The following is a 12,408-nucleotide window of genomic DNA, read 5'->3' on the forward strand; positions in this document are numbered from 1 at the left end:
CATTCCCCCAACCTTTCTCTTTGGTAATCATTACTCAGTCATAAAGAGAGATGAATCTTGCCATTTGAAACAACATACAGGCTGTATATTTGTATCATTCTTGCTTTTACTAATGTTTCTGTTATTGTAGGTAGTGTGTGGTATTTGGTAGGTTATTTTTTGGGGGTCTGGGAACACTCAAACTTTTTTCTATATAAATTGTAATTGCTGCTTTGCTTTATGCCATTTTGATTTATGAAAAATTATATAGGAAAAGTCTACTTTCAGATAATGTGGGAAATCTGTATAGTGAATATGTTCACATTAACAGAACAATATTGAGGCACTTTTATTGGAGAAGATGTAATGCCTTATGAGAGATTTAATGACTTTATGAGAGACTGTGTCAACCACACGCTGTTACAGCTGAATAGGGGAAATACTTCTGAAAAGGCAACATCTACTAGATAAGAAAACTGCAAACAGGTTTTCAGATAACTTTTGCCAGAGAAAACCTTTGAAAAAGCTGAGGTCAAGCGGTTCCAATGCAGGGCTGTTCACCCACATGCTTACCTACAGTGCAGCTACTCTATAATATTGTTCCCTAAGTGGAAATGATAAATTATACTAAATAACAACAAGAGAAAAGTACTAGTATCGGAAAGGCTGGACAAAGCCTGACTAGGACTAGTCACCAATGGAAAGTTAAACACTTAAGGCATAGGCTTAGAGATGATTGTCCACAAGTAGTTCATAAGGTATTTTTTCTTGGTTTTAGCTAAGTTATAGAGAATAATTGATAGGCTTATTATAATGAACCTGTTGTAACCTTGATAGAAATCTTAACTATAGAGATAAGGGGAAAATAGTGAACTTAAAATGTGGGCTGGTCTTTAACACTAACAAGTCTACAGATACGAGAAGGGGAAAATGCAATAGTTGGGGGAATCCCACACTCAAATAGACAGGGACCAAGGAAATGGGTCAAAAATTCACTGATCATACTAATTCTGTGTCATATAGTACCATCGTTTCCATTTGGAAAAATAGCTATCCTTCAGTCAAGCCCATGGAAACTATAGTCTTCCTAGAAAATGGCTTTTGCATCTTATGACATGAACAGCAACTAGGCAAAGACCTAAAAGTGTACCATTGGATAAAGTCATATATGCTAATTGTGAAGAAATGACATGCAGAAGTCAATCTACACTGGTAGAAACCAAACTCCACCGATTCATATACAACAACCCCCCCCACCCCCGCCAACCTGTGGTCAGCTGTGCCCAAACGTACATTGACAGAGAAAAAGAGAGTGCACATGAGTGCACATTCACATAGTTTTTATTATAAGATAGTTATAGTCATTCCATTTTATTGTTATTAATGTGCCTAATTTATAAATCAGATTTTATCATAGGTATGTATGTGTAGGAAAAATACAGTATATAGGGTTCAGGATTGTCTGTGGTTTCAGGCATCCACTGAGGGCCTTGGAATGTATTCTCCATGGATAAGGGGGGACAACTATAGAGTCCTAAAGCATGTTATAGTCAAAGGAATTAAAAAGGCATTTAATAAAGTTGACCTCTGAGCTAACCAATGTGACAGATGCTGCATGTAATACTAAATGAGGGCTACATGCCCTCATTTAAAGGTAAAGGGGGGAAATAATGGACTATATAACTAGGTCTTATTTGGATAAGTAGTATCAGGAGTCAGTTTTGCCACTGACTTTCGGGATAAGTTTGTTTAGCATAACTTTGAGAGACTGCTGGATGAAGAAAAACTATCATTGACCCTTTTGAAAATTGGAACTTAGGGAGTTACTCAAACATACTAGTATGAGAAAGTTCCACAGTGCTTAAACATGATGAGGAAATGAGAGGCCATGATTCCACCACAGATTCTACTTGGTGAGTAATTTAGATGTAAATAAGCAGATCTGGAGTTCCTTGGATGCAATAGATACTGAATGGTAGCTATTCCTCTAAGTGGAATTCTGGAATGTAAACTTTATAACAATTTCACAATAGATAAGTGTGAGCTTGTTAAAACTTAGCACTAATGAGAGAACACAAGCAACCATTCTAATTCAAGCAGGTCATCAAAATGCAGCAAGTAAAATCTGTGATTACTCCAGACAGACCATGAAACAAGTTAAGACTCAAACCAGCCTATAGAATGACTAATGGTTATCATAGCCCTTAGGTGACCTCGTAGGTCACCTGGAAAGATTGTTCCATAATGGCGCCTCAAGATTAGATAAAAAATATTGCAATGTTTGCTTTGATTGTATAATCATATGTGTTTAAGAATTGTTAAGATGTAACCCTGCTGCAAGTAATGGATTGGGGTTTTATTAAGTATATATACTCTAAGAAATAATTAGAGGTAAAATTAGTAGCGATAAGAAATAAGTGTAGGAAGTAAGAAAATATATAGGAGCATAAACTAGTAGGGAAGGTATTTTCAGGAGAGAGCAGAAAAATAATTAGTTGTCAAGAGTACTATAGCTGTTTATAGTAAAGAGTTAGTTCCTTTATTACAATATAGTATAGTTAGTTCCTAAGGAGGTTTATGAACCAAGTCACTTTTTCTCATTTGTAAATTAGCCAGCCCTAAGTTGTTGATTTTAGAGATGTCATAAAAATTGTTGAGATTTTGTTGATAATGTAGAAATAACTGGGTGGAATTGATACAAGTCATGTACTTAAATACCTAATTAGACAGATATAGCAATTAACTTGGCAGTCTACTGATTGGATACTTTGATTAGAGTTCTGCATCCCTCTTCCAGGAGAGAGGAGAGAGTGGCTAGTTCTTTATCCAAACTAGTCTTTTTGTGGATCTTCTTGAGACCAACACCAAAGTGAATCTTGTATGACATGGTGTGATAGAGAAGGAGACAGGCTCATCATTTTGAGTCAGACTTAAATGTTGAAAATAAAGGTAGATGGTCTAGGAGGTGGCACTGAATCAGGAAGCACAAGTTTGTATCCCTGTATGCTTTGGTAAAGTGTGTGGGAAGTTGTGACCATATAGTTATATCCTTATATATGATGATTTCTGCCAGTTATTCATTGACTAGAACCTTTATTAGCTATTGATCCACACCATTTTATTGTTATATGTTTTAACAGTTTATAACTAATAAACTTTTATTTCCAAATCCAAAACTTGTGGTTTTTAAATTACCTGGTGGTGAATTTGGAGGCTACTACACCAACATGAAAGAAGCCCAGTCTACAGGGGCCTCCCTGGTGGTGCAAGGGGTTAAGACGCAACCTATGAAGCTATCCGCAGCCACTGCAGCACAAGTTTGATCCCTGGCAGGGAGCTAACCCACATGGTGCAGCAGACCTCTCCTGACTGCCCGCTGCTCCCCTCAGCAGTATATTTCGTCAATCTGCCTGTTCTGTTTCCCACTCTGTCTCTGGTGAATCCTCTCCCCCCCACACACACACCTCTGGCCTGTACCCCAGTTCTTACATGCATAAATAAATCTTTTTTTTTTTTTTAAAAAAAAAAAAAAAGGTACGCCAGACAACAGCAGGTGGAGTATATTCAGAGTGCGTACTGAACCAGGAGTCTGGAGTTCTGGATTTGTCCTATAATCCTGAATTTATCTCTGATATACAAACCTTGCTTGCAAAATGGGAGTTGTAATAATCTTTATGTCAACTTCCAGTGGGAATAAGGAACATGTAAAATGATACAGTTTTCAAAATCTTTGATATATGTGTGACAATGGGATACTATATGAAATCAAGACTTTAGGAATATCTGAAAGATGTATCTATGACAATACCTGAAAGTCTATGTGACATATAAAGATTTTAGAATAGCTTTATAATTGCTTTCTAAGAGATTCAAGTGCCATGTCAAAGTTATAGTTGAGAATCAGCTATTGTTTCATTCTTCTGAGCTTGTTTTTTTAATTTAAACGAAGTTTAATTTTTTGGGGGAGTCTGCTTGAGTTCTGTTAGGAGTAGTTATATTCCATGTAAGACTAAGATTTATTACTGAAGGTGTTAGGTAACGCTAAACATTATCAAATCACTATTATCCAACTAGATTTTTACAAATTCTTTTTTGACATCAAAGCTGACTATTGTGTTCTTGTATTGATAACTTTAGAGATTGGAAGTAGATAGCCATTTCCTCTTGCATGTACTTCTTATTTTTTTCAAGGCCCCTATCCTTCCAAGTCCACATTTAAAACCTATTTTTCTTCTGCTTATATAAAACCCTTAGCTTACAAACCAACCACCCAACCAGCCAACCGAAAAACCTAAAAATAGAAAAAATAACTCCTAATTCCTGAAGTTATTTGGGAGTTATTTGTATTGAGAGCTACAACTATCCATAGGTCTCAAATGTCACATATTTTTAGGGTAATAAAGAATATTTGAAAGTGATCTCCATTTATACTTCTGAAAAACAGAACTGAATTTTAACAAGGTAAAGAAAACCACTGAACTCTTTACCTCTAATCACAATTTCATCTTAAAGACTCTAGAAAAATGTGAAAGCATATCAAGAAGTACTTTTTAGTTTAACACAGTTGTTCATATGACATGGACTAGGTAGACAAAATATTGAGATAAAACTTCAGTCTTTCAGATTCTTCAATCAAAGATGCCATTAACAAAATATGTTGAAAACACATAAATACACCTGCCTCTAGAGTATAACAAATTCTGGCAATACTAATTGTAAATCATTTTATTCTTGAAACCCTATCTTAATGTTTAATGTTGGCCACCCCCTAACTTCCAGTTTTTGAATATGCAGCTCATTTTATAGAGGAAATTGTGTGTGTGTGTGTGTGTACTACATTTTTTTTTTTAAGCTCAAGAGATATGTCTGAAACTTTTAGATGTGAGTGGGTACAGGAGTCCCTTACAATACTTCCATCTGTTGAGAAAGTTTCTATTTGTATTGTTTTTCCCACTTGGAATCGCAGCATTCTTTAAAAGAAGATTAATCAGGGAGAAGTGGTGTATCAGCTCTTTTCTGTTCTGAGTACAGACCCTGAGGAAATAATCTACTATCTTTTTTTAAAATAGATACTTTAAAATTATTTTATAATTTCTTTTTTTTAAAGATTTATTTATTTATGCATACAATAGCTAGGGTACAGGCCAGAGATGTGGGAGGTGAGAGGATTCACCAGAGACAGAGTGGGGAACAGAAAAGGCAGACTGACCAAAATACACTGCTGAGGGGAGCAGAGGGCGAGTCAGGAGAGGTCTGCTGCGCCATGTGGGGTTCTCCCTGGCTGGCTGGGGGTCGAACTCGTGCTGCAGAGGCTGTGGATTGCTTCATAGTGCGGTGCTTAGCCTCCTGTGCCACCAGGGAGGCCCTGTTTTATAATTTCTTAATTGAAGTAAAATTTCAACATTGTATAAATTTCAGGTGCACATCACTTTAAATCAACATCTGTTAAAGTCCAATTCTGTCATTCACCATAGAGTTCACTCCTTTCCCCCAGCTTACCCAGTCCTCTTCGCTGGGTTACCTTCAGGTAACCACTAATTGTTCTTATAGTCTCAAAATTTATTTTTGTTTTATTTAGTTCTTTCATTTGTTTATTTACCACAGTGAGTGAAGTCATATGGTGTATGTCTTTCTCTGACTTCACTAAATGTAATACCCTTTATGACCTTGAAGATAGAACATCATGGTCCAACTGGAATCAAGCATGCAATTAAGTAAGAAAAAGAAGGCAGTTTTTGTCTCTTACCTCAGTTTTCCCATTCCTATCCAGAAGTTGATTTCCCTTTATATTACTCTGGTCCTGGGAGATTATTCTTGTTTAGCCTTTTTCAGGACCTGCTGGTCATCTGAAAAAGCTGGCTTTAGAAAAAATGCCTCCAATGTATTTAGGGGCTCCCAACATGTAACCCTCAAACCGAATATATTCCATCAGACTCTGGCGTGTGACTCACTTAGGTTGCTAATATATTTTTCTTCTTGATGAGCAAGCACACATAAACTATATGTGTGCAAGGAATTTGTGGGATATTATCTAACATAGAAAGCTGAGTTTATTTTCCATAAATATAATAGAGGGATAAAGCTAGTTGGTTAGCCTAGTTCCAGCACATCCTACATAAGGAGAGTGTGTACTGCGAAAATTGGTGATTAAGTGTATTACATAATATGATAAATTATGGTAAGTCCTCATTTAATGTTGATAGGTTCTTGGAAATTGTAACTTTAAGGAAATTGATGTTTCATGAGACCAGGTTCTTGATAAATATCAGTTAGTTAACTGTGGGCCCTAATTCTTTTTTTCATCAACATTATAATGAAAATATTGAAGGAAACAATACTATTCAAGGGCCTGCTGTATATCAAAATTGTGACCTTTTTAAGGCGTGTAGCCTTAAGTAATGTGTATTTCAATTTTAAAGAACTAAATTATGGATATTGAACAGAATTATCAGTCTGCTTCCTCACATCAAAGAATTCTGAGAATGAAGTGCTCACAGAGATTTGAATTGTTGGAACTTCCTTAACCCACAGAATTGTATTTCTTATCCAAACACTCTAAACTTGAAATGACAAAAAACTCTTCAAATAAGGATATTAATGATTTGTTGAAGGTGAGAGTATTCAGTCTGAAATTAAACATATGGATCAAATAGGGAACAATTAGAGACAATACTCATTTGGAACTCAGTGGAACCACAGACCTTTTAAAAAACCACTGTAATTCACAGATTGGGAAAGGTTACCCAGTTCTTTAGTGGAAATGAATTCATAATTCAGAAGAATCTTATAGATTTTGATGAGTATAAATCGTGTTTTACATTCTGAGAGCAGTGTCATTGTGGTGGGAACCTTAAGGCACATGTGAGTTCTCAAACTTGTCCTACTAATCTGTGACTTATTTTGAAGAGACCCTAATCTAAAATTTCTCTATGGCACTGTTAAGATCTTGGAAGATTTGGAGCTAAATATATAAATCCCAAAGTAATTCTGAAGCCTGCAGTCATGGGTCATATTTGGATTTATGTGTGCAAGAAAGTATATTCTTTTTTTGTGAAATTATTGACATTGAAGTTGAGAGTCATTCACTATCTTTGCTTGCTGAATTTGCTGCAAAGCTGGAGTTGGAGTTTGATGTGCTCTGAGACAGTTCAGTCAATTAAATTCCATTGTCTATTAAATTCTCATTGATTTGAGTCACAATGATGAGTGAATACTGCTAGGCCTAAAATTGTCAATCTCTGCATAAATACAGTGCTTTTTAACTGTTGTATTACTGCTGAATAGACATAATTTTGAATAGTTGAAAGGTTTCACTTTACCAGAATTAAGAATTAAAAATAACGTGACCTGCAAAATATGAAATTCTAATTGAATGGACTCACTATTGAAAGGAAAGTGGCCATCCCAAAACTTGAGCATCTTCAAAAAATAATTCCTAATTATTGTGATGGTTGCATAACATTAATGTACTTAATGCCACCGAACTTTAAATTTAAAAACGGTACATTTTATGTTATGTATATTTTACTCAATAAACTCAATACACAGCAAATGGGCCCAGAAAACAATTTTGGAATCTCTGATGGCTAATTAAGAGAGCAAAAAGAAATATAACTCCTTGGCACATTCGGGTTGGTATAATAATAGCTGAAAAATATATGAACTATAGTAGCATGTTCTCTAATAAAAAATAATAGAAGAAATTATAAAATAAGAGACCTAGGAAACAAAGTTTCAGGGAAATAAAAGGATTAAAATATGAGTGGAAAATTATGAGGTTAATGAGGGCTGGAGGGCAGTGACTGTAGAATAGGAAGATGTTTCCATGGGTATATGCCAAGAATATCAACACATGAGTGCAGGAGTGATGACAATGGTTTCCACATGTAGCAGTAACAAACTGGCAAGTGAAGATTATGAACAGAAGGGATCACATGATAAAGTAGTTGGAGGATGATTTATCAATAAAAATTGATGAAATATTACAGTGAAATTGTTTGAAAATAAATGCTTGGTTAATTTTCAGGGGGTGGGAGCCTAAAATTTTGAGGTTTCATGCTATCTAATGATGTAAGAAGTGCAAACTTTAGTTCTATTCTGCAATATCTATTTGTTAACATTTCTATTCCCTTTAACCATTTTGTTTTCTGGAAGCAATTCATGTTCAAAAAATACCTGTGATTTTTTTCTCAGTATTAAACAGTTCATGCAAAGTGAAAAGTACATTGAAACCATGATATACATCATTAATGGAAATATACACAATCAAAATGTAGAAAAGTCAATTAGACCTTACAGCAGACTACCTAACACAACTGATATTACATATCAACAAAAGGACAGTGTGTATGTAGGGGTCAGGGGATCAAGAGGAAAGGGAAGAAATGAGCCTTTGCTATATCTTTAACAATTTTAGTGCACAGAGTCAGACCATGTAATATGAGTCCTCAGGGTGTACCAGTTAAAGTGAATAATAATAGCTATACTTCTTGAATGCCTAATGTATGCTGAATATTATGGTATGCATAAGCATGTTGCCTGTTTTATTTTATTTAAACTTTATATTTTCCCAGGGCAGTAAATGTTCCTCATTATTATCCCCATTTTCCAAACAGTAAAGTGAGGTTTAAGTAACTTCAGACTTAGTGAAATAAGTTAAAGCAAGTAGAGGCAAAAAACAGGATAAGGATACTCTGATGTGGGCCTATCCATTTACTATCTCCCCAGTTACAGCCTTTTCAGTCTACATGTTGCTCTTTTGTCATTTTAGAACCCTTCAAGGTTGCCTTGGGTACTCATTTTTGCCTCATTTCAAAGGCATAGTATTCTTATTTTCTTGTTGGCAAGAAAGGGACCAGATGTGGTCCAACCACTATGGAAAGCTGTGTGGAGGATCCTCTGCTAAAAATGGAGCTTCCGTATGATCTAGCAATTCCACTCCTAGGTATCTACCCAAGGACACAAAAACATTAGTTCAAAGGGACATCTGCACCCCTATGTTTATTGCAGCACTATTTACAATAGGTAAGCTATGGAATCAACACAAATGCCCAAAAATAGATGACTAGACTAAGAAGATGTGGTATATCTACATAATGGAATATTACTCAGTAATCAAAAAAGATAAGCTCATCCCATTTGCAGCAACATGGATGGAGCTGGAAGGGATCATGCTCAGTGAAATAAGCCAGAAAGATAAAGAAAATACCGGATGGTCTCACTCATAGCAGGAATTTAGAAAACCTAAATAAGGGATCAGGAAAAAAAAGAAATTATAATAAAGTAAAAATAAAAATCAACAGGCAACTGTAAACCAGAGACATTCTTCGGGGGGTGGGGTGGAGAAGGGAGTAGGATCAAAACGGGTGGAAAGAGCACAAGGGACTATGGTGATCGTTCACGGGTGAATTGGTGGTGGGAATTTCACGGGGACTATAAGCGAGATGAAAATACATACATTGTACAAAAATGAAGAATGATGTAAAAAATATATAAAATAAAAAAAAAGAAAGGGACCAGGTGAGCCCACAATGTGATTTGCCTCAGAGCCTGGGCCCATGCAGGGACCCATGGGCCCATGCAGTGTGGTGGTAGTCCTTTAGACAGCAAGCACCTTCTGGCTCAACCAGGTTGAATCTGACTTCAGATCCCATTGGAAGAGAGATGGAAAAGAACATTAAAGTGCTTCCTGTGTATTCTTGTTTATTTCCCATAATAGCTCAGTGAAGTGGAAGAACTATTGTCATGAGCAAATAATTTCCTGAAAATTTGAGTGACTTTCTTTAGGTCACACAGCTGGTGAGTTAGATTCCCATCCTCAGTTGCTCTGGCTACCAAGTCTCTGCCCTTTCTACTGTACTATGCTGTTTCATTAAAGAGCTCAATTAGGTTTGCTCAATGAGGTTACTGAAAGTTGTTTGATAAGATGGCATAGAATAGCGCCTGCTAGATTGTAAATGTGACAAAGCTAAGCCTCTCATGTGATCTGCTTGGACCTGACCTCTGTCAAAGAGGTGAACCCTAACAGTTTCAAGGTCACACCATTGCAGATGTTGCTCCAACCTTCTATACAACTGCAAACTCTGAGCATAACTCCAGCTTTCAAATGTTTATCTCAGGCTTCTTGTTGAGGGGCTGCAGAAGACTTTATTCTGTCAACAATTACAAGCATCCAGACAGCAAGCCCGCTGTGATCACTGCCCACCATAACCTCAGTATATGGGATGGGGTCCTTTGTTTTGTGTTCTCATTCATAGTACTTATGTTAGTCTGTAATTACATTTTTACTAATGTGATCATTAATGTCCACCACTAGCTTATACAAGCTCCATGAAGGCAGGATTAGTACCTGTTTTCTGTATCCCAAACACCAAGAATAGTGCTGAATAAGCACTTGTTGAATGAATGGGTGCTGATCAAAGAATCAGGTGATGAGTATTTTCCCCTACTTATCTGGCCATAAAGGAAAGATGCAGAGACTGCATGTGCCGTGGATAAGTGGGCCTGTTTTTGAGGGCTGTCTATATTGTTGGCCAGAGGGCTAGGTGATAGAAAAATGTTGACTCTTGTTCTGCTTCTGGACTCCAGAAGGCTTAAGCTTCTCTAAAAGCAGAAAAACTCGGCTTACCTCTTTCTGGTGGTATTTGATCGCCACCTTCAGCTTGGCCAGGTCATGATACTTCTGAGGATCAAGCTCTTCACTGTGGTCATCTCTGTGGTTGAGGATGATCTCCAGTTCCCGGGAGCTGCGAGCTTGGTCAAGCAGATCTTTGGCAAAGAGTTTGCACTGCTGGGAAAGCTCCTCATACTCAGCCTTGAACTCATTTTCCACCTTGCTTAGCTCCTTGAGCTCCCAGCCCAGGCGGAAGGCAGTTAAGATGGGGTCCTCACTTGATAAGGCAATGAGTGAGGGGCTTGCTAGAGCTTTATAAATGTTCAGCCGGGAGCGGGAGTGACGCAAGCTGTCTACTTCTGAACTGGACACACACTCCACACAGTTGCAGCGGATCTGATGGGGCCTTGGGATAGTGACCCGTTTTTGCACAAGCAATTTGATGATTTCATAGTTGTTGGTGTGGGCGGCCAGCATGATGGGAGTGATGTCTGGTGTGAACTCAGAGAACTGGGTGTCCATCATCAGAGTGGGGACCTAGGTATAAGGAAATGAAAAAATACAAATGGGCTGGATTAAGGCTTAGAAAAAGGGCCATAGAGCCCATCGAATGTTGATGATTCTGGAATTGGAGTCACTGCTCTTTTGTCAATTCTATTTGCCATAATAGCGCTTTGTAGAATGGTTACTGTATACTAGGCATACAGCACTTTAACATATATTTACTCATTTAATCCCGACAACAACCTTGTGAGGTAAATATTCTCCCCAAATGAAGATGCTGAGGCACACAGAGGTTAAAGCACATACTTAACCATTACACAGCTTTTAATAGCAGAGCCTAACTTCAAACTCAGGCAATGGGACCATAGAGCCTGGCTGTTAAATTATGCAACCGCGATATGCCCAATTCTGTCTGAGGCCCCATGAGGGACACAGAGAAGTAAAGGGTGTTTTTCCTGACTTTCTAGAGCTTAGTTGGGTAGATCAGACAGTGAAATTGGCAAGTAGGAATACCTAGTAGCATGTATTCAGATTCACCAAGTAGAGACTCAGGAATGGTTTTTGAAAGGCTAAAGACAACCAGTAATCTTAAAGATCATGCCACTAAATTAAGCCCTGGAGGCTAATGGTTGCATTGACTTGGTATGTCAATGCACATCAGGGGACCAAAGACCGTGGCTAAAGACCATTTCCAGTGTTCCTGGAAAGATGAATGATAGCCTGTTTGTCCCAGCAAGGTAGAGAACATCTGTTACCACTAGGAAGTAATGCTTTCTATAGAAATGAGGACCTCTAGTCTTGCAGGAGGGGTTACCAAAAACAAGGACCTTTGATAAAATTTCTATGCCCCTACTGTAATGCTTGGCCCAAATAACAGCTATAGGTGAACAGTGTGGGGTTCTTTGGATACTCAGTAACATCTCTGTGTGAATATGCAAAAGCTGATCAATGAATAAAAAAATCTTTAAAGTATGTTTTGGGATACTGTCTATTCTCAGTCTAATAGGGAATGTGAGGCAGCTCACTAGATCCACAGAAATCTCGATGAGGAGAACTGGAATAGAGGAGTCTTCATGGAGGGGTGGAGCTGAGTACTCAAAGTATGGATTCCAGGAGATTGTGAAATATTGATCTAATACCCTTTTAAAATCACAGTTTCAAATACTTATTTTAACCTGGGACAACAGAACATAGATAACTGAGATTCCCACAGAATAGACAAATATTGTTTTAACCAAAAGTTTCTTTTCAATTTTAATTTTTAAATAGACACTCAGGGTTGCTGGCAAAATGACAAGAGGGTGAGTTTTTCA

At 37.3% G+C, this 12,408-nt stretch overlaps 1 protein-coding gene across 1 annotated transcript in view; it reads right to left on the reverse strand.

Moving 5' to 3' along the window:
• The window catches only part of TRPC5 (transient receptor potential cation channel subfamily C member 5), a gene marked incomplete at its 3' end in the record, with an annotated part of 124,951 nt that overhangs the window by 85,892 nt on the left and 26,651 nt on the right, over positions 1-12,408 (reverse strand). Inside the window, exon 2 of the mRNA XM_084258322.1 lies at positions 10,607-11,128. Coding sequence (XP_084114448.1) covers positions 10,607-11,128 — 522 coding nt within the window. The remainder of the gene's footprint in view (positions 1-10,606; positions 11,129-12,408) is intronic.

This window comes from Talpa europaea, assembly GCF_964194135.1.
Source record: "Talpa europaea genome assembly, chromosome: X".
NCBI classification, from domain to species: Eukaryota; Metazoa; Chordata; class Mammalia; order Eulipotyphla; family Talpidae; genus Talpa; species Talpa europaea.